The 24516-nt window shown below is 31.1% G+C and overlaps 1 protein-coding gene across 1 annotated transcript in view; it reads right to left on the minus strand.

The window, feature by feature from the left end:
• The window catches only part of LOC114329655 (DNA ligase 1), a 32100-nt gene extending 15938 nt beyond the window's left edge, over nt 1-16162 (minus strand). Inside the window, exons 1-2 of the mRNA XM_028278837.2 lie at nt 15580-16162; nt 1390-2290 (exon numbers count right to left, since the gene is read on the minus strand). Of these exons, the coding sequence (XP_028134638.2) occupies nt 1390-2290; nt 15580-16058 (1380 nt within the window). The 5' untranslated portion in view covers nt 16059-16162. The remainder of the gene's footprint in view (nt 1-1389; nt 2291-15579) is intronic.
• Nucleotides 16163-24516: the final 8354 nt, after the last annotated feature.

Here is a 24516-nt window from a genome sequence, read left to right on the forward strand (position 1 = left end):
ATAAATTTTGAAAAGACGGATTCATCTCTCAAAAAATCAAGATGATACGGTTGAATGGACTAGTGTATTCTTAATATTCCTATAAGGGACAGAAACTTAAGACTCTTCACGCACAACAATACCTAGAAATGATGCCTTTTAGATGAGATGGAGAAGAATGTTGCCCATACCTTGGACAGATCATTGGACAAACATTTTAATTTGTAACCAAATGGACATTAACAAAGGCTGTACACATGTCTGCAACAAATTCTAGTTATTTGGTCATGTAGTTCGAAGAGGTGACAATAATTTGGAAATATTGTTTCTGGAAACGTTTCGTGGAGAATATCAAGAGTATGATCATTCATTCTGTACACAGTAATGGGAAAACGAAAAGAAGTGAGAGGGAGAGGGATAGAAAGGGAGTGAGAGACAGAACGAGATATAGAACGAGAGACAGTGCAAGAGAGAAAGACAAAGAGAGAAAGAGAAAGAGAGAGAGAGAGAGAGAGAGAGAGAGAGAGAGAGAGAGAGAGAGAGAGAGAGAGAAAGAGAGAGAGAGAGTGAAAACTCTGAAAAATTGAAAAATGACAGTTTCATCTTAAACAGGAATACTTCAAGAGTTTTCGGACAAGAGAAGAGGTGGTTTTTAACATGACAGTAATTTTTATACATTTTAGTGAACAATACTAGTGTACTAACTGAAATATTGTATATCAACTACCAACTACCCATAAACAAACGGAGACATTTGAGATCATTTTCATCTTGTCCTCTTTACAAACCATGTCTGATCCATCAAAAAGTCAAAATATGTAGGTATAACAGATACATATTGCTAATCTATGTAAAAATAATAGTTCGAAGGAAAAGTCCTATGTATTAGAATAAAAATATTGAGAATAACGATTCCTTTTGAGAGAAACCTAGTAAAATATAATCAAAAAATACTAAGCATTGTTTTTAAACCAAGAGGAGTAAACTAAACTAAAAGGAGATTCACACCCAAGAAAGTCCCTAGAAATATCACCAAATACATATTCTTTTTTTGGTTGATCATATGGCCTTTGACGGTAATCCATAAATATTATATTATACTAACACGTCGCTAAAGAGTTCTAAAAATAACTGTGTTTTATATGAAAACAGACTGAAAATCTACAAATCAAAGGAATAACGCAGAAAATACAAAAAATCGCTGATATAACTTAATGTATCAAATGTCAATAGTGTCAAAATTTTATAAATGTCATTAGTGTCAAAATTTGATAACAGTGGAGTAAACGTGCCTGAGGTTGGACCAATTACAAACAAGCTTTACGGTACGGGAAATTTGAATTACTCCTCTTGGTTTAAAAACACACTATAATTAATTACTATACTACCTACATAATAAAGTAATTTTACCTTTTTCTTTTCTCGAGCAAACGCCTTTTCAGCTCTTCTCCTCTCTAGTTTCAAAGCTATGTCAATTTCACTTCTTGGTAGTCCCTTACTTATCATTTCCCTTCGCAGCTTTTTTAACCTATCAGCATCCTCCTTTTTGACTGGAAATCCATCTACATAGTCTACGTCAACCTCCTTTCCATTTATAAACATTTTTGTGGGCAAAAGAGGCTTCTTTCGTTGATGTTCCTTGCCATCTTTTACTTTTGGGAATTTTTTATCAAATTTTTTATTGAATTGATTAGGTTTCTCAAACTTTTTAAAATCTTTTTGTTTCTCAGGTGAATTAAATTTATTATTTTTGTTCTCTATATTTTTTTCCTTGGAAATTTCTAATTTCCCTGATACTTCGCCATTTTCTACCTTTAATTTCTCTTCTTCTTCTTTTTGCTTTTGTAATTCAGCTTTTATTCTCTTTTTCTTTTCTACTTGTTTAATTCTTCTTTGTTTTTTCTTTTCAATCTTTTTTAAATCTAGTTCAGTGAAATTTTCCTTAATAATCTTCTTAGGTTGATTATCACCTTTCTGTTTTTTAGACTGATCTTTCTTTCCCTTTTTGTTTACAGTATGTTTACTTTTGTTTTCACCTTGATGATTTGATTTGTTTACGTTATCTTCACTTTTGATTTCACCTTGAGTTTTAAGCTTTTTCTTAAATTTTGTATTTTCGTCATCAGATTTTCGTTTTTTAGATTGTTGTTCCGGTTTCTGTATATTCTCATCTTTAGGAGTAACACTTTCTATTTTTATTGGAACCTTTTTCTTTTTCCCTTTCTTTATTTTAGCTGGAGAAGTTAAAACTTCCACTTTGGAACTTTGCTCATCTGGAGGGGCATCACTATCTTCATTCTCTTGAGAATTACTGTTTAAAAAAAAGTAGTTAACAATATTTTAAATTTCAAAATATGCGAAATAAATTATTTTAGGAAAAGTGAAGCATACTGTTATCAATTTAACACATTCCCTGCCAGTCATATTTTTGTATATTTACCTCTACCAGACAATGATATTATACTGTAGTTCTCACAATATTAAGATTTAACCCAAATCACTTACATAAAATGGGCCTCGCTATTGAGTTATAGGGTGTTTTATTTAAAAATTTAATAACTATTTTTACCCAGTACTTAACTATTTGGCATATACTGGTGATACTTTGCAGAAAGTGTAGTTACCGTACTAAATTATGATAAAAGAACGTTTATGGCTACTACCAGAGGCATACGACAGGAGACAGTGAATGGTTTATCCTTCCCAAATTCTACGCCACTGGCGGAATTGCTATTTTAGCACAATATTTCCATTCTCCAATACTTTCTAGGAAAATAATATACTGTTTATTCGTAACGATAAAGTCATTAGTTTTCGAGATATTTGAACTTGAAAATGAAACGGCACAGCTCTTTTGATTAATGTATTGCACTCTTTTATATTTAACTTCAAATACCTCAAAAACTAATGATTCTATTGTTACGAATGAAGAGTATATTATTTCCATAGAAATTATTGGAGAATCGAACAATTATGCTAAAATAGAAATTCCGTCAGTGGCGTAGAGTTTGGGAAGGGTCAACCGTTCACTTTCCCCTGTAAGTACGCCTCTGGTAGTAGCCAGGAACGTTTATTTAACATAAATTAGTAGGGTGTACAGTACCTACACTTTTTGGAAAGTATGATAAGCATATTTCAAATACTTTTAAAGTACTGAATACAAATACATAATTTTTAAATTGTTAAATCAAACATCCCTATTACCTAAATATTAACTAAACATAGAAATCCGCCCACTTAAAAATTTGGTCATCTTTGATGTCTCGTATTCCTTAAACCCGTTGGCCGATTTAAGTGATTTTTTAAAAATGTTATAGTCTGATTCTTTAACAACACCGCTGTAATAATATTGTTGCTGAACAGGTAAATTTTCATTGTATACCGGGTGTACGAATCAAACTGTCTTTTTCTCAAAGTTCGCATCACCCTGTGAAATATTGTAGCATTTATAAAATACTAAAATTAAAACCGAACTGTAGCCTCAGGTTTTCTTATCACTGTATCTTTTGATTCATTCGCTTATGTTGGATAATAAAAAAGTTACTTTAAAAGGTACTTTAAAAGTTAACAACTAGACATGTTCTTCATCAATACAGGGTGTTTCTAAATAAGTGCTACAAATTTTAAGGGGTAATTCGGCATGAAAAAATAACGACAATTTGCTTTATAAACGTATGTCCGCAAATGTTTTATTTCTGAGAATAACTTTTAAACTAATTAATGGATCTGTCTCAAATTTTGAGGGTTTGTTAAGTACCCCAATACCCAACTTTGGCTGAAACACTACAGTTCTAAGGTAGTTTTAGTAAAAGTTATTAATAAATAACGATTTTCACTTATTTTGCAGTTTGCGTAGCAACAAATTAACTTATTGACTTTCAAAAATCGGCATTTTGAAGGTTATTCAATGTTCTAAAAAATTAAATTTTGTAATTTTGTCAACTATTTAGCTTTTGAATGGGGTGCAAAAAATCGAAAGAATTGCGACTTTTGCACCAAATTGTTAATAATTAAAAAACGGACGCGAACTCTATCTAGGCAGGAAACAGGTAGGTTTTCTTCCTATAGGTCTACAATAACTAAAAAAGTAAGGAGTCAGCTACCTGTATATTTTAGTGTCTCGAACATGGTCTATTTCTAGCTTATTTCCCTGAAGTAAAGGATATGTCAAACAGTTTTAAAGTACAGTGGAACCTCGATAACTCGGATTAATCGGGACCGGGGCCGATCCGGGTTATCGAAAATCCGGGTTAGCCGGAGAAAATGGTAAAAATCAATAAAATACAGTATACTTACAGATAAACTCCGTTATAATTGAAATAACATGAAATATATGTATATGCACAGTACACAGCCTGAGTGTAAGCCAAATTTTATTCAGCTTGAGTGCTGATTCTTGAATAATTGGTCCAGACACTGGTAAACCACGTTCGCGTTCCGCACAATACCACACATACAAAGCTTCGTCGAGAGTCTCATTTTTAGCTTTATTAGCTTTGCACCGATTGTCCAAACAGTCTTTTGTTATCATTTTGAAACAAAATTCTTCGATTTTAGTTCTATTTTTCTTCCAATCCGATACTGTAGATGTGCCGACACCATATGATGCTGCAATTGTTTTTAAAGATTCGCCTTTATCAATTCTACCTAATGCTTCTAGTTTCTTTTCCATTGTCACAACATTTTTACGTTTTCTTGCCATTACGTAGACAAAAAAACACGCAAACACAAAATCTGAATAGATTTACGAACGATTACAGAACGGAAGCGAACAATACGACTTTCAATCGCAACGATTTTATGGTATTTAATAACAGTGGAGAACTAAGACCATTGTTTAAAAAATAATTTTTTACTAGTCTTTTAGTCTTTTTTAAACAATGCTAAGACAGTTTGAAACTAGAGGTGCCTGTCCGATAACCCGAACAATGAAGTCATTTCATTGTCATGAAGTCATGGCACCCGTCGTGTGCCATGAGTCATTTTTACTATCGTATATGTAGTTTAAATTACACAAATACCCATTATCTCTCAAATATTGTATTACATACATTGTTATTGGTGAAATGTTTGTCTGATAAAATCGGTCAGGGTTAGCCGGACTTCCGGGTTATCGGGGGCCGACTTATCGGGGTTCCACTGTACTGGGTAAAAATAATTATTAAATTTTTAAATAAAACACCCTGTAACTCGGTAACGAGACACATTTTACTTATATTTTGAGGTTAAATCTTTTAAAATTTTGAGGTTAAATTACAGTTAAATCTTTATATTTTGGGGTCTAGAATCTAGGTACAACTCAGAGATTGGACATTCTTAATGAATCACCCTGTATAAAGCCTTGCCGTTTGATTATTTCGTCAAAACTAATGTTCATTTACGAAAAAAATTAAAAAAACCGCATTGGTCCCATCGGACTAATGTGGCCAGTTGAAGCACTTCAATGCCTCTGTTGGTTTTGAGGAAATATAGACTCTGTCACGCAGACCTCAGCTTGTGTAGAAAATCATGTCATTAAAATGAAAGAAGAGGGAACTAAACATAGCAGAAGTAAAATGTGCAAGAACTGCTACAAAAAAAATTCTGAAACACTCTGGTGAAAATATGCTATGAACAAAACCAAAAAAGTCGACACATATTGTGAAAATCAGCCACATTTTTGTATAGATTGTTTTAGTGAGGTTCACACACAAGTTTTTATGTATGTATGTCATACATTGTATGTAAGAGTTTCTAAATACATTTTACTAGAAATTTAATTTTTTTATTTTTATCACTCTCTATCAAATAACTGGGACTAGGAGGTGTTGAAATATCAACATACTTCTGTTTTCCCACATATACTTAAATTCTACAAAATGTGTAAAAATCTCGGTTTTACACAACCAACGGAAACTATTATAATACAACATAATTAGCTAAAGCCCTTTATTGATTCACAAAAATATAAAATCCATTTTAAGTACCATATTCAACTTTAAAACCATAAACAATTATTTTCTTTTGATAGTAAACAATGAGTTCACCTACATGAGTTGACCTACTACACGTCCCGCTCAGTAAATTGAAATTAGGTTACACTTGCCCCTTCTGTAAATCGACATAAAATAAGGAAAAAGGGAAATTATTCTACTCTCGTCTCAATCGCCAAGCAGAAAACACATTTCACATTTTTTCACTCTTATGCATTTTTGTATTAAGAGGATCGGTACGTATTTTCGGCTGCAATGCAATTCAAATGGGGATTCATTTTTTTCGAATCCTGAGAAAACTAATATGTATTTTTGAAAAATTTAAACGCAGAATGAAAGATCACGTTATTAGCGAGGGCCGAAAGTCCATGAGAACTTCTATAATGTTTATTTTAATAAGTTACAGGGGTGAAAATCTAAGAGAAAATTTAGTGTGATTTTTAATTTCAAATATATCATTCAAAATAAAATTTTTATTTATTTTAAGGGACTTTCGGCCCTCGGTAATAATTTAGTCTTTCATTCTGCGTTTAAAATTTTCAAAAATATTTATTGGTTTTTTCAGGATTTGAAAAAAATAAACACAATCTCGTGGTAAAATTTTCCAAATCTATCTTTGTCTTACAACGCACTCAGCCGAATATAATATTGTCAGCATATATTGTCAGTCAGACACTGACAATCAGTGACAATTTTAAATATTTGACATTGCATCGGGAATATGTTGAGTTATTGATTAAATATTATTGAAATATAGTGTATTTGATAAATAATTGATTTAAGACGTGAACTTAATAAAAAGTTATTTATTGTGTACTATTTGTGGGAGATCCAAGCAGAGAATACATCAGGACAATATATTCTGTGATACAAGTATTTTGTTGTTAAAGATGTTCAAAATTGTAAGCGTTCCATAACAATATATTATTAAAAAATCACTTTAACACTTTTCCCCTTTTCTCGATTGAGTATTAGTCTTTGTTGTACAAATAAATTATTACAATCACTGAATACATAGTTAGTGAAAAAATTATCACATTTATTAACTGAATTAATAATTTCCAATTATAAAAATAACAGTTATCCAAGAACATTCAAAACCCATCTCTTGAAATTAATAATGACATTTTCAAGTAGAATGACATTCTAGTAATGTTTACATATCCATACCAGTGTGAATTTTACTACGCGTAATTTGCCGTGTAAAGACAGAAAAAGTAGGGATACACGTAAAATATTTGCGAATTATGTACCCATAGCCTTAAAAGGACAGTCTCTATTTTTGAGTGCGATTTAATTAAGTTACCTAAATAAGTTGTACGGTAAATTAGTTTAATAGTAATAAGTAGAAGTAGTGTAATAGTAGAAGAATAATTACTTCAACTCAATCTTATGTGTGGAGATTACTACAAGATCCACACATGAGGTACTATTTTCAAATAATTTATTGGACCATTCTTACAATATATAGAGTGGGTGATCAAATTATTAGAGCCACCTCAGAAAATTTTACTGTTTGTTGTTGAATAATGGTGTGTAACTTTTTTCTTTATACGGTCCATAGTTGCCTTTGAAACTGTAGAAATGGATGCTATGTTTCTGTTGGAGTGATTAGTGTTGAAGAATAAAGTATTTATTTCTGCTATTTTCCTTGGTGGTCTTTGGCTTGTCCCATGATGCTCTGGTACCACTAGTATAATGAACATACAATGTTTACTAATTTCACAAAAAATAGTAAAGGACTGTTGGAATATCACTAGAGAGAAATGGAAACTCAAAGTTTATTATAACTCTAAACACCAAAAATACAAAATAATATGCACACAAGTTGCAAGCTAGGTTGGGCAGCACTAACAAACAATGACATCTAAGTCACGCATTGCCACGCATACGTGTTGCCACTATTGCCACTATTTATTACACTTTCATAAAGTGTTACAAGATAATCAAATGGGAACAAACACATTAATATATTATACAGCTCAATTACATACCCTTTGTGTAAAACATTGAATTTTACTAGGTAACTCTAATAATTTGGTCACCCACTGTACTTTCTAGGACACATGGATCTTTTAGTTTGAGATATTAGACATTGTTATATGAACTACCAGGCTTACAAGCATTAAAAAATGTGTTGAACATGGCACATTAAGGCAACACTAGTATTGGTACCATACCAATGTGGCAGGGAATATTTATTTATTTTATTTATTTATTTATTTATTTATTTATTTATTAACGGGATAAACCCAATACATACAAAATACAATAAAGCAGAGCTTTTGTCATAATAATGAAAATATAAAACTTAGATACATGTAAAACTACAACTATAAAACACAAACATAAAAAATAAAAAAGAATATAAATTATTTGTAAATGATGAAAACAACTGAATTAACTATAACAGTTAAATCTATTTAATTTTTTAAATTCAGAATTCAAGACGCCCGAGTTCTTGTTTAATAGAGGAAACTGAAGAACCAAACAGATCTATTACATGACTAAACTTGTTTCCATACAGGGCCAATCTACTAATTGGTGCATATTGACCATAATTTGTAGCATGTCGTTGTTCCCTGAATATTTGTGGATTTCGTGTCAATCTAGCAGGTATATTAAAGTATACAAGACTTATCAATTCTTCGGAGTTAATAACACCAGAGATAATTTTGCGAAGACAACAAATATCCAACATGACTCTTCTGCGTTCAAGAGTTTGTAAATTTAATCTCTTTAATATATTATCATAAGTATAATTTCTAACTGTTAAACCCATCTTAAAAGCTGCGAAACGTAAAAATTTGTTTTGAACCTTTTCAATATTTAGGATTTGATATGCATAACTAGGTGACCAGATAATAGAACCATATTCAATAATTGATCTCACGATACTGCAATATAAGATTTTTATTGTGTGAATTGACAAATCTTTTGATGAACGCAATACAAAACCCAACATCTTAAATGCTTTCGAAACAGTATGGTCAATGTGAGAGTAAAATGTTAATTTGCAATCAAATATTATACCCAAATCCCGAATTTCGTTCACACGTGTGACAGGAGTATTATTAATAAAATATTGATGGTGAATAGGCGAATGGGATCTAGCAAAAGTTATTAAAAAGCATTTATTAATATTAAGTTCCATATCATTTCTACCACACCACTCATAAAAATCATTTACTTGTGACTGAAGCTGAAAAATGTTATCCTCATTATTGACAGTCTTATATATTTTAACATCATCAGCAAACATTAAAAAGTTAACTTCCTTAAAAATAGAGTGAACATCATTCAAGAACAGATTAAATAGAAGGGGGCCACAGTGGGAACCTTGCGGTACTCCAGATGTAGCTGTAAAAGCATTAGAAAGAAAACATCCTATTTTTACACTTAAACTTCGATTAGTCAGGTAACTTTGCATCCAATCAAAGAGACTTCCAGAAACACCGTATGCTGTAAGTTTTGCAAGTAAGATATTATGATTGACCTTATCGAATGCTTTAGAAAAATCAGTATAGATGGAATCTACTTGTAATTTGTTCTCCAAAGCAATAACAATGTCATTCTGATAAAGAAGTAAATTAGTTACTGTAGATTTACCCTGTACAAAACCGTGTTGTTCATTCACCAGAATACTGCCGAATTCACAAGTAAGCTGCTTAGTAACTAAATAATCTAATAATTTTGGAATTGCTGATATAGTACAAACTGCTCTGTAGTTTTCCACATTTGACTTTGAACCAGATTTAAATATAGGTTTTACGTAACTTCGTTTCCAGCAATCAGGGAAAACCCCTTCTTGCAAAGATTTATTAAAGAGTATACACAATGGCTTAGATATAGTACAAACACATTGTTTTAATAGATAGTTAGGAATGACATCAGGGCCAAAATTTAGTTTAGGAGCCAAATTGTGAATACTCTCAAAAATAGTATTTATGTTAAAAGAGCATGAACTCATGTTACCAGCATTTTCAAATTGATATTGTGGGGGGGTAGTATTATGGTCAGTGAACACTGTAGAAAAAAATTTGGCAAATAAATTCACAGCTTCCTCCCCAGAACTACTTTGATCATCTCCTAAATATAAATGGCAAGGTACATCATAATTTTTTTTGCGACTGTTTATATATTTCCAAAAAGTGCCTGGGTCATTATTAATTCTAAATTCAGAATCTCTAACATATAAATTATAACAATCTTTACTCAGTGTACTACATTCAGATCGTAAGTTATGAAAAATAATAAAATCATCATAATTGTTGAACATCTTATACTTTTTATGATATTTTTTCTTTTCTATTATTAGTCGTTTTAACTCCGGGCTAAACCAAATTGGAAATGTACTTGTCTTACATACTTTTTTAGGAACATAAGAATTTATTGCATGATTGACAATATCGTAAAATTTAGACACAGCGTCTTCAATATTCAAAGCCTTTAGTGAATCCCAATTTATTTCCGACAAGAAAAAGTTCATACCAATATAATCACCGTTTTTAAAATCATAATATGACTCTGCGTACTTTAAAGGATCACTGTTATTTATTATATTAACATCAAATGTTACACCATTGTGGTTAAGGGAGTTAGGAAAAATTAAATCAGCAGCATTTACAACACTCAACTCGTTACAATTAGAAAAGATTAAGTCTAAAATTACATTTCTACTATTGGACACAAAATTATTTTGAAAAAGGTTGTAAAAACTATAGCAATTGACCATATGTAAAGCTGGTGAATTTGGTGGATAGTTCAATAAACTAACTCCTAAATTATCGTTTGTCCACGTAACATTCGGAAGATTAAAGTCACCAGAAATAAAAACCTTAGAGTAGTTATTGTTCATTAATATAAAATCAAGGACATTACAATGATCTTCGTATATTTCATGATCAGACCGTGGCAGTATGTACACAGAGCCAAAAATAACTTTCTCTGTTCCAATATTAACTAGTACAAAAATTTGTTCAACTTTAGTATGAGGTATAGATAGAGCAAAACTGTTAAACTTTTTCTTAACGGCTATAAGGACACCGCCACCCCTTCCCTTATCTTTAAAATGATCAAAATTATCACGATCTGCTCGAAAGATATTATAATCAGAATCCAAGCCCAATTCTGAATCAGAATAGCTATTTGTCAACCATGTTTCAACAAGTATAATAACATCATAACTCGAACATAATACACTTAGACTAAAATCTATCAACTTCGTACGCATGCCTCCCACATTATGAAAATAAACAGATAGCTTTGAATGATTTAAATTAGATTTATCCCTACAGATTAGTTTTTTTCTTTAATAGGTAAAATTTTAGGAATTCCATGTACATACTTGATAGTCAGATTTGTTTCACCAGCACTTTTTTTTATTTCCAGTTCCTTCCTAAGTTCATTTAAATAATTTCGCTGACTGATAGTAAGATCGGAGCTAACTCTAATATTTGAAGGTAATTGACTTCGGTTTTTTAGTACACGAATAACACTAGCAGAACTGTCCAGAATTGCTTTAATTGGTCGAGGCCTATTTCCTTGCTTTCCAACACGAAACAACTTTTTTATGGATACTTCAGTAAAACCTGAAAGTAATTCTTCAACTGTTTTTAAATCTTCGGCAGATTCGTGAACATTGAACAACATAAGGTTATTTTCACGTTTACGACGTTCACTATATTCACTTATAAACGATTCATAATGATTACCAGTGTCAGTTGATTTCACATGATCAGAATTTGAAACAGTTAATTTGGAACTTTGAGTTACTTTATCAGCTTCGTAAATCTCCATTCGTAGTATCCTTTGCTCTAAAGTTGTGATTTTGCAATTAAGGCTTGATGAGAAATTTTGGAGTTCTAATTCCAGATCATTAACTTTTTTTATAAGGGCAGGTATGTTTAAAGCATCCCTACATGAAGGGCAAAAGAAAGGCATTATTCTATTAGACATAACTACAACTCTTACTTCAGAAGCTGATAAGCCAGAGCAAGATTTACAAATTACTCTTTTTTTAATATGTTAATCAAATTTAAATACGAGGGTGATTCGACGTTAATATGGCTCATACATGATGATACGGTATCTTAAAATGAATTGATCACAATCCCAAATATACAGTTGAGTCCGCGAGTCTTTACCCGTGCGTCATTAATACCTGGTGAGATAAAACACATACTTTTTATTTAGCATCATTCTCTTGCACGCATGAAATTAATGACAAACCAGCTGCCGCCTGTTATTTAAGTAAAAACACATGTTATTTTTATGAACGATTAAGACTCAGTGTATTGAAAAGAGATAGGTACAAAGAAAGACGATTGGGGATGTCTTCACATATTTTAAGTACAATAATTTTTGACGTTTTGGTTTGTTTACTTTTGTGGCTGTCAATTTGTTGAATTTTTTGTTGTTATTTTGTCGAGTTTTTGCATTTTGAAGTTTTTTATAGTATACAAACAGTTGTTTTCACAACTAATTTTATATTGGAGTTAGAAATTTTGTGATAAGTTTATGATATTTTAAGATAAATTTTGACGACGTCATTGTTGACACAGTTGAATGCTTGTGTTTAAGGTTCCGCCAAAGTGAATAAAATTACAAAAAGAAAATATGTTATTGAATTATTTTATAAATTGTTTATTTATTTATTAATCAATGATAATAAAATAATTTATTAAGCTACTTCAAATGTAGCTGTAATAATTAAAGACCGGATTATATGTTCCTGTTTTGACTGAAATATGTGCATATATATGTCTGAAATATGAGTAAAATATGTTGAAAATATTCCCTAAAAGTTTAAAATATGTTCCAAATATGTGGAATATGTGAAAAACATTTTAAAGTAACAAGAAAATATGCATTAAAAAATGTATAAAAGTTTTATTAAATAACGGTAACTACATATATTGACAAAATTAACCTAAATATACGAATGTATACCTATTTAGTACCTATTACTATTACTTACGTTTCTACATTTTATTCCTTCTTATAAAAACAATTCACAATCAAATGTTTTTAAATATTTTCAATAGTAAAATTATGTCGCCTATCCGTTAGTAGTAATTTGTATGTTGAAAATCTTTGTTCAACATCAACTGATGTGATTGGTGCAAACATAAACAATCTCCGCATTTAAATTGGTATTGACATCAAAATCGCCACAAATAATTTGGTTTGCTTCCTGTAATAATAATTTTAAATCACTATTTTTCTGTAAAGTTTCAATCCATTTTTTATTTATTGATTGTCCAATTTTTCCAGAAACTTCTTCAGCGTTTTCCTTAAATTTCTGAATTAAATTAAGGGACTCTTGTAGTGGAAACGATTCAGTTTCAAGATTGAGGATGGTTTTAAAAACAAATTCATAATTCGATTTAATAAAACAAAGCTCATTGTGCAGTGATCTGTTTTCTAAACTTGATTTGCATTTTGAAATCGCACCAATATTTGTTTCTTCAAAACATAAAATTAGTTCTTTTATAGGGAGAAAATGTTCCGCATAAAAACAGGCAGCTTTTAAATATGTTCCCTAACTTGTGATTATAGGCTCCGGTGGCAAAGGAGTATTTGGTAATTCTTCTTTATATATCTGAATCCTTAAAGGCGATTTTACAAATAATTTCTTCACGTTGCTAATTAAACTATTAAATGTAGGAAATGAATTTCGAATTTCTTCCGCCACTCTGTCTAAAGCATGCACCAAATACGTCACATAAATTAAATTGGGATATAAAACTTTTAGTTGTTGGCCAGATTTGACCATGTATGACGCAGCATCGGAAACCATAAGCAAGATTTTGTTAGCTGGAACAATGTCGGGAAGGAAAAAGTTCATGAATGCATCATTTATAAACCTAACCATTGTTACATGGTTAACTGTGTCAAGCTGTTTACAGCCAAAAATATGTCAAAATATGCAAAAATATGTTAAAAAACCGAAAATATTCTAAATATGTAAAATTAAATTAGTGTCAAACGCCTTTAATTATCATAATTCGTCCACATCCTGAAGCGTTTGATTGTATCTTTGATGGTTATCGATATGCAAAAAACATATAATCCGGTCTTTAGTAATGATGCACCAAAATTTTAAAGCAAAACTTAAATTTGACATTCTATTTATTTGATAACGTCCAATTTTATAATAACCCGTGATCAGAATAATATCCATTTGCCGTTGCGTTCAATAAATTTCTGACTTATTTCGTATGCTTTAAATGATGACGCACGGGTAAAGACTCGCGGACTCAACTGTATTCTTATTCTTATGATACACTGACATTTCTAAACATCAAGGAAAGGCCAGAATTTCTATACACTGGCCAGAAAGGTGATGGCAACTGTTTGTGAGAAGTGAGAGGTCTTATTACCATTTATTACTTCACAAAGTCTAGAACAATAAGTGGTGTGCACCATGTAGTTCTAACAGACTCTTTCTATCCCCATTTGTAGTATTTAATTCCACTGATTATAATAATGTTCAGGCTATATTATTTCATTGTATATTATGGATATCTAGCACCTCATGCCATCTGGTAGGAATCAATAAACAAGTAGAACACCTGCTCCATGTCCGGCACTTACCCATATGGAAATATGTACAATGTAATTTTATTTCGCCAGCCAGTTGGAAGGTTAAGTATGTTGCAGTAGAACTATGTTCTACTCTAATATAAATTGTAATACCCAAAAAGTGTAAGTAAAAACACAGATTTAAAATATAAGTATAAAGGTATGATTCCAACAACGACTGCAGTTGCAGTGCATTGCTTTGCACTATTAATTAGTATAATTATTAGCAACCGACTTTCTGCCAGACAGCAGTTGCAGTCAAATGTCGGAATCAGTCTCATACAAATTAATAGTGCAAAGTAGTGACCCCTGTTACAGTGACAACTGCAACTGACATCTGCAGTTCTTGTCAGATTTGTACCTTAAGGCTACAACTAGCTGAGACACGAAATTCATCATTTTCTGTTAACGGTTGTAACGCGGTGCGTTTATCTTTTTTAATAAATTTTTTTGATTTTTGTCCACTTTTTTATTCATATTAAATTCAATTCAAAACGTATTCCACCCATTACAGCATTTAAAGCTCTTTTTGCGTTTATGTGCTTTATTGAAAAAACGACTTTTGGGTGCAAATGATGAAAATTTCATATCCTGAATTGGACGTTTCTGATGTTCCACCTCGAGCTAGCAGAGCTACAGGACAAGGTCGGTGTTACTTATGTCAGAGCAAAAAGACCGAAAGTCCCTGCATAACTGTATTGTGTATAAAACTTTGTGTTACTCATTCTGTGAAAAATTTCATGTGTTTGTCTTGCGACGATAATAATTTTTTTAAGAAGAAATGAGTACTTTTTTTGTAAAATTATGTTTCATACTATAATAAATAAGTCCTAGTTATCTTTCAAATTAATTTCCCCGACATTCACATATAAACAAAATGGATATACAGATGGGGTGCAAATGCACCCTAAACCCCGCACCATTGTTTAGGTAAGAATCTAAGCACCGCCTTAAGAGGGTTAATTGACATAATATTAACTTAAACTTGTTCATGTCAATGACTCGTTTATGAAGAATGTGTATAGATTTATTAAAAACTTACCTAACTTTTGTTTTTGGCTCACTTAATATCTTATCAAGTTTTTCTTTCAAAGCTACAAATGTTTCATCATTATCTGATAACTCATCATCCATATTGGTATTTTCATCAAATGATGTATCATCCTGCTCAGAGACTGATTTATTTTTTTTCTTTTTACTAGATTGACTTTGATCCACGTTTTGAATTACCAAATCATCAGTATTTGAAAATGAGTTTTTCTTCCTTCTAGCAAATGTTGATGGGGTTTCGCCTGGAAATTCTGCCCACTCTTCATGTTTACTTTCCTCCTCTTCCTTTTGTTCTAAAAAGGCTCTGTAATTTGCATTGCGCTGATCAACAGCCTTTTGCCTGTTTTTCTTTTCAGAAATTTCCTTATCTTTATCTAATAATTGCTGTTTCATTTGGTTCCAGGGTGTAGCTTCTTCTGGAACTCGTTCATTGGATGCTTTTGAGCCTTTTGCCCTTGCAAATCGAGTCATATTAAATTATAAAAAGAGTATTTAATTGCTAAAACACTGTTGTTAAAGGGAAATGTAGACAGACCAGACACATCACATACTCACATGTAAAATGTTAGGTTATATTATGTATGTCAGTTGTCAGTGTCAGCACAGACACAGAACATAAGAATCAAGCGACTAGCGACCGTCCCACGGTTCTTAGACATACGGTTGCCCAGATCGACGGTGGTGGGGAGACTTCAATTTTTGACTTTACGTCACAAGAATACAGAATCCCATATTTTTAAATGATTTTCGATCATTGAATGGATTGAATGTGTGTTATTGTATATATATATATATATATATATATATATATATATATATATATATATATATACAGGGTGGTTCATCTTATTCGCCTCGGCCTCTGTACAGAAAACCACTTGATATTTTAAAAAAATTTCTTCAAAGAAATATACAGGGCCTCTAATACTACAACATAAAAATAATGCGAATTATACAGGGTGTTCCAAAAATGAGTGGTATATCAAAGTTATATTTTTTCTTATGGAATGCCCTATATCTGATGACATTATTGAATTGACCTTAAAAAATAAGCTATACTTTCATAAGGGTTCCCTATACCTAAATACAGGGTGTTTTGATTTATTTCGATTTTTATAAAAATGTAAGGTTTTAGAAAAAAATAAATATCTACGAATCTAAGAAGCAGTAACAAATTCTTTCTTGGATCTTAATAATAGACTATTTAGCATACTTAAACAGTTTCTTATTGCAACAAAATTTCTTACAGGGTGGTCAAAATATGAGATTGTTCTATTAACAAATTCAAGCTGTAATAACTTACTTATTTTAAATGGAACACCCTGCATCTTACTAGTCTATCGCGTAGAAAATTTACTTAGCTTTCAATTTGTACTAGGGTTTCCTATACCTATCTTTTTACAGGGTGGTCAAAATATTAGATTGTTCTATTAACAAATTCAAGCTGTAATAACTTACTTATTTTAAATGGAACACCCTGTATCTTACTAGTCTATCGAGTAGAAAATTTACTTAGCTTTCAATTCTTATTAGGGTTTCCTATACCTATCTCCCTTCATTTTTTAAATATTTAAAGATTTCCTAATTTGTAAGCTTTAAAAATTAGAATTAAGTAAGTACCTATGTCGTGGTTATGTACAACACATCATCAACACCGGCAATATACTTAAATATGTTAGTCAAGATAGTTTCATTAATAAAATTCACATTTTTATCATTTAATCACACAGAGTGTTCTTATTTTAAATGACATACTCGATATTCTTTTCTTTATAATGGAAGATATTTAAAATCTCTTCAATTCCATGTTAACATTCTCAATACACATGTTATTCTGTAGATATAAATTCCCATGTTATTCTGTAAATACCCATTTTTACATACTTTTGTACAATAGGCTCGTTTTCGTCAAAGCAGCCATTGCATTTAATTGTTTGTAATTGCGATTTAAAGATTCAAACAAAAAGAGGCGTTCTTAAATTTACTTAATAACCGTTGGGTTAAGATATGAAAAATACTTATACGGAATGAAATATAATTTAAATATCTTCCAGAATACGGCATCTAATATAGGGTATGCAGTTTAAAATAAACGTATTATTCAATTTCACATGAAGGCCAAAATCAACTAAAATAATACAACACTCTGTGTGACTACATGATAACACTGAAAATTTCATTAATGACAGTATCTTGTCTAAGTATATTGCCGGTGTTGGTGATGTGTTGTACATAAACACGACATAGGTACTTATGTAATTCTAATTTTTAAAGCTTACAAATTAGGAAATCTTTAAATATTTAAGAAATGAAGGGAGATAGGTATAGGAAACCCTAATAAGAATTGAAAGCTAAGTAAATTTTCTACTCGACAGACTAGTAAGATACAGGGTGTTCCATTTAAAATAAGTAAGTTATTACAGCTTGAATTTGTTAATAGAACAATCTAATATTTTGACCGCCCTGTAAAAGATAGGTATAGGAAACCCCAGTACAAATTGAAAGCTAAGTAAATTTTCTACGCAATAGACTAGTAAGATACAGGGTATTCCATTTAAAATAAGTAATTTATTACAGCTTGAATTTGTTAATAAAACAATCTCATACTTTGACCACCCTGTAAGAAATTTTGTTGCAATAAGCATCTGTTTAAGTATGCTAAATGGTCTTTTGTTAAGATCCAAGAAAAAATTTGTTACTGCTTCTTAGATTGGTAGATATTTATTTTTTTCTAAAACCTTACATTTTTATAAAAATCGAAATAAATCAAAACACCCTGTATTTAGGTATAGGGAACCCTTATGAAAGTATAGCTTATTTTTTAAGGTCAATTCAATAATGTCATCAGATATAGGGCATTCCATAAGAAAAAATATAACTTTGATATACCACTCTTTTTTGGAACACCCTGTATAATTCGCATTATTTTTAGGTTGTAGTATTAAAGGCTCTGTATATTTCTGTGAAGAAATTTTTTTAAAATATTAAGTGGTTTTCCGTACAGAGACCGAGGCGAATAAGATGAACCACCCTGTATATATATATATATATATATATATATATATATATATATATATATATATATATATATATAGTATGCTAATATAATAGGCGAAACACATTTCTAAGAACTAGTGTTTGGATTTTTAATTCTATTCAAAAAATTTTCCCAACCCAAAATGGTGGATGTGTGAATTATTCGTAAGGGGATTTCTCCACATTCTCTATTTCATTTGATATATATATATATATATATATATATATATATATATATATATATATATATATATATATATATATATATCTATATATATATATATGATGACTGAATAAAAAATCTTTATTATTAATACTTTCTCCGCAACTGAGGATATCTTATCAATTGTATTGGTTTTAATGATAAAATAAAAATATTGACAGTTCAAAAATGTGAAAATAATAACTTCATTGTGACACATTATTGCACTGTGTGTGGCCTAATTTTGGGATGAAAAACCTATTTTTACGCATTTTTACAAAATTTTGGAATATGTTTAATCCATAAAACAATTTTAACAGTTGTTTTCAATACAGATTTCAATCCTCTACAAATAGTTTCTAATGTCTGTTGATGTAAAATAATTAGGGAAGCAGGAATTCAACAGTTCAGAATTTTACATTGAGTTTCCTATGGCCTGTTTTCCAATTCACCACCCGGTATAACAATGACTGCGTTCACCAGATGCAAACACGTTCACAAATGTTTGCGCTTTGATTCTAAACTTGTTGACAGCGAGCTGAACGGTTGGTTGTTTAGGTTAAAATTTGACATTTTGCTTGCTTGGTTTGAACGTAACCTAAAATAAATTTTCTCAATAAATACGTTTTTGAATTTATTTTTTTTATTAAAGGAAAAAAGAAAATTTATTTAATAGATAATAGCGTCGAAGAATGTCTTCAGTAGTCTTTATTTTATATATAAAACCCTTATCAATAATATATTCTACAATATATACAATTTAAATTCCCGCCATATTTTTTCAATATTCAACACGTTTGCAAAGTTAAATATTTTATGTTTGCAAAAATGGCGACCGCTTTCCAAACATGTTTGACGTTAGCAAGTCGTTCAGAAGCATAAAGCGCAAACTGATTGCCAACGTTTGCATCTGGTGAACGCGCCCAATAGGGCTTTTCATCGATTGTCATTTGTTTCGAGCTTCTGTCATGTGTCACATAATATTAAGATATCTACGTCATACGTCTTTGGTTTGTATCTTGTTTGTATTATTGTATATACCAATAACGTATGTCGTAGATATATTAATATTATGTGACACATGACAGAAGCTCGAAACAAATGACTGTGAATGAAAAGCCCTATAATACAAACCAGAGACGTATGCATAGATATAACAGAATAGATTAGGCCAGTTCGAAAAATAGCGTAACGTGGAACAGTTCGAGTCGGTGGTCTATCTATCTCTCTCTACCGGCGCTTAGCTTTCTCTCTCTAGCATATAATGGCCGCCGCCTGTGTGTCACTGTCGTTCCGTAACTCCCACTTCTTGGTAGATACGCTCACACTCGCACGACAGACAAAGATAGCTACACCACCGTACTTGATATCGGCGTTACACCCCGATGCATTGAGTGGCATATAACTAGCCTGATCTATTCTGTTATATCTATGGACGTATGACGTAAAAATATTAATATTCTGTGACATATGACAGAAGCTCGAAACAAATGACAATCGATGAAGAGCCCTATTGAAAGATATGTGCGAACTGGTTTCCTCTTATTTCTATTGTTGTTTCAGTTTCCCCCATTGTTTTTAGTTCTCTTTTAGTTACTCGTTTTATTTTGGCCTTTGTAACAGGTTTCACATGTTCCTGCAAAAAATCTTGAGAGCATATAGAAAAAATATCTGCTCCTGTGTCTGTGTATTGACTTGTCCTAGAATTCTGGTTCTTATTCTTACAAAGTTTATTAGATTTAAATCGAGGTTGCAGATGTAGTACACATTTCAATTCCGACTTCCGACTGTGCATTTTTGTTGTATTGATTATTATTGTTTAATAGAATATCGAAAACTCAAATAAATAACGAGAATCTCTTCATAAACAGATCCAATGTCGAACGAGTCGACCAATATGCACATCTGGAACAATGAACAACTACACAGGTGATTACTTCCAGGAAATCAAAATCAGAATAGAAAAGCCTAGAGTAAATTTTAGCAAAATGAGAAAAGTACTCTGCACAAGAGATTTGAAGTTGGAGCTATAAGAGTTAGGTTGGTTAGGTGGTAGGTTTTCTCGACTTTGTTTTATGGAATAAAAGTTTGGGCATTGAATGCGGCATCAATGAAAAAATTAGAACCATTCGAGCTGTGTGTGTACAGAAGAATTCTGAAAATATCGTGGACAGAACACGTCACAAACAAAGAGGTTCTGAGAAAGATGAATTAGTCCATGTGGTGAGACCGCTCCCGTCTGAAAAACATTTCTAATTCGGTTTCTCTGCGGATTCATATTCAAAAATGTCCCCTTTATAGGGATGGCGGTTTTTGTCAAAACACCGGTTTTCGGTTATACCGTTTTTTTTTTACTTACGGTTTAACCTGGTGGTTATAACCGGTCAAAAAAACCGGTTATTCCAAAAACCGGTTTTCGTTTTTTGAATCAATATTCAGTACCCGATAGGTTAAAACGTTAAATTTGTATTGCACTTTAGTTTGTGATACTGCAAATGCCCATTTTTAATATAAAATCCCTAACAGTTTTCGATATATTGCAAAAAATATATTTTCATTTTGGAACTTCTAAGAGCAGCAACTTTTTTTATGTGCTCTTTTGTACTACTAAGGTAAGTTAGGTTCAATCGATCTATTTTTGGTCCCAAAATATGTGATTTAATTTCTGACCTACCTTTTTGTTACATCCTTTATAATAAACTAACGCAATAAAAATTTCGGGTCCAAATAATATCAAATAATTGCAAAATACAAATGGTGGTGAAATTAGGTATAAGACTATAAACTTAATAAATTATGAAGCAAATTATACTATAACGTGTAGAACATATGAATTATAAAAACAAAAATGTAACATCAAAAATGGTAAAACTTATAAAATCAATCTTAAAATTCTGAACTGGATGTATTATTGTCTTCAATTTGTATGTGTAGTTTATTTCCGAAAAAAAAATCCTTTTTGCACAACATACACAAAACAATTTTATTATTTTCATTTTTTTAAGTGATTCCAGAGGAATGGTTTTTTTCTCCTGGATTTATAAATATAATAGACTAAGAGCCGCTATAGGTGAAATTTCTTAATCATTTTAGTCACGATGGGACCCTATAACTTAAATAGTAGAACCTAAAAGAAAACGTTTGAACACTGTGCCGTCACTTTTCAGTGGCACATGCGTCGACAGTGGCGCATCAAACTTTCCACTTATGGACGGGATAAACAAATTAAAAGTTAACAGAACTTACTAACAGAATTAAATTAATTATTTTTTTTATTTTTTTAAGTTCTATGTGATTAACACATAGGATTCATCGTGATTTTAACCCACCACCCCCCTTCCCCCTGCCCCCACCATCAAAAACTTCATTTTTCGTTTTTATTTTTTTTTGGTGGGATGCAATCAATTTTAAAATTTCAAAAAATTCACACGCATAGTTGAGGTTTTTATAAAACATGCCTATTTTTTATAGACCCATAGGTAGAGTGTACATAACCTCAAGAAATTAAAAGAATTTTTTTTTTCAAAAAAGCGTATAACTTTTTTTGAGGAATAGCTGCCGGTCTAATTTTTTCTTAGTCTTGTGTGTTTTATCAAACACTATATTTCAAATTTTTTTCAGATTTTTCCGTAAGTCTTCCCACCTTCAAAAATCCGAAAAACTGTTTTTTGGGGGATTTTCCCTATTTTATAGACTTCATAATATATCAAATCATTGTTTTTATAGGTTATATGTAACTTGAAGTAACTGAGTTCTTTAGAATATTTAAAAATCAGAAAAACACGTTCAAACCCCCCTAAACCCCCTTAAAAAACGGTTTTTTGGATTTTTGAAGGTGACCAACGTTACATAAAAATCTGAAAAAAAATTAGAAATATAGTGTTTGATAAAATACACAAGACTAAGAAAAAATTAGATCTGCAACTATCCCCAAAAAAAAGTTACATACTTTTTTCAAAAAAAAATTTTAAATTTTTTTTGAGGTTATGTACACTCAACCTACAGGTCTATAAAAAATAGACGTGTTTTATAAAACCCTTAACTATGCGTGTAAATTTTTTGAAATTTTAAAATTGATTGCATCCCACCAAAAAAAAAAAAAAATAAAATCGAAAAATAAAGTTTTTGATGGTGGGGGCAGGGAGAAGGGGGTGGTGGGTTAAAATTACGATGAATCTTATGTCTTAATCACATAAAACTTAAAAAAATGAAAAAAATTAAATTCTGGTAATTAGGGAGGGTATTTTTTAATTTATGTATCCCGTCCATAAGTGGAAAGTTTGATGCGCCACTGTAGACGCATGTGCCACTGAAAAGTGACGGCACAGTGTTCAAACGTTTTCTTTTAGGTTCTACTATTTAAGTTATAGGGTCCCGTCGTGCATAAAATGATTAAGAATTTTCACCTATAGCGGCTCTTAGTCTATAAGTTTATTCTCGGTTGTGTAGGCATACAAGCAAGACATGCTTATTCTCAAGTTCATCAAAATAGCCAATTCAGCTTATCACATTTCTTAAACATATATTTCAGTGACTGCCATAGTCGTTAACGAATATGTATAAACATTAAACAAATCAAGAATAATTATTGACGAATTTAAACAAAAAATATTTTTTCTTCGAATTCCTTATTTATTTCAGAAGTAACTTATCCGGTTTTTCACCGGTTATTACTGTAAAAAGAAAAAACCGGTTATAACCGGGAGAAAAAAACAACCGCTAAAACCGGTTATTGCGAACTAAAAAAACCGGTTTTAGGTTTTAACCTGTAGGTTTTTTCCATCCCTAGCTCCTTTAAACAAATCTGAAGGGTGCCGGACGAATTTTTTGGGCAGAAATTGTTTAAACAAATACATAAGATCACCTTTTATTGCTCCAAAAAATATATTTTTAGATTTTTTGGGTCATTCTAAACAATAAAGGTATCCTGTGATTTTTCTCAAAAATTGACAGTTTTCGAGTTATAGGCGATTTAAAATCTAAAAATAGGAAAATACATACGCATTTTCGAGGCTTAAAAACTCATAAGTATTTAAATTACTATTTTTAAGAGTGCCAATAACTTGGATTACAGTTTAAACATTCCTTTTCAAGATTCAGAAGAGTGATCGGGATCTTCAATTTAGACCGTAGTTTTTTAATTGTTTATTATGCGTATCCATCCGGTTTTTTGCCGGTGCGGGCACTATTTTGAAAAATCTCCCATTTTCCTCCTAAAAATATTTTTTCTAGATTCTTTGAGACATTCTAAATAAAATAAGTTTCTTGACATTTTTCTCAAAAGTTACTAGTTTTAAAGTTATAAGCGATTTAAAATGCAAAAATGTGTTTTTTTTGTCATTTTTCGGATTTTAAATCGCTTATTAATTATCGATTTTAAAACTATTAACTTTTAACAAAAATGTTAAGAAACTTATTTTATTTAAAATGTCCCAAATAATCTAGAACAAATATTTTTCGGTGAAAATAGGAGATTTTTGAAAATAGTGCGCGTCGCACCGGCAAAAAACCGGATGGACAAGCATGATTAACAATTAAAAAACTACGGTCTAAATTGAAGTTAGATCCGATCACTCTTCGGAATCTTGAAAAGGAATGTTTAAACTTTAATCTAAGTTATTGGCATCCTTAAAAATACTAATTTAAATATGAGTTTTTAAGCCTCAAAAATGCGTATTTTCGCATTTTTTA

This window comes from Diabrotica virgifera, chromosome 7 (genome assembly GCF_917563875.1).
Source record: "Diabrotica virgifera virgifera chromosome 7, PGI_DIABVI_V3a".
Classification (NCBI taxonomy): Eukaryota; Metazoa; Arthropoda; class Insecta; order Coleoptera; family Chrysomelidae; genus Diabrotica; species Diabrotica virgifera.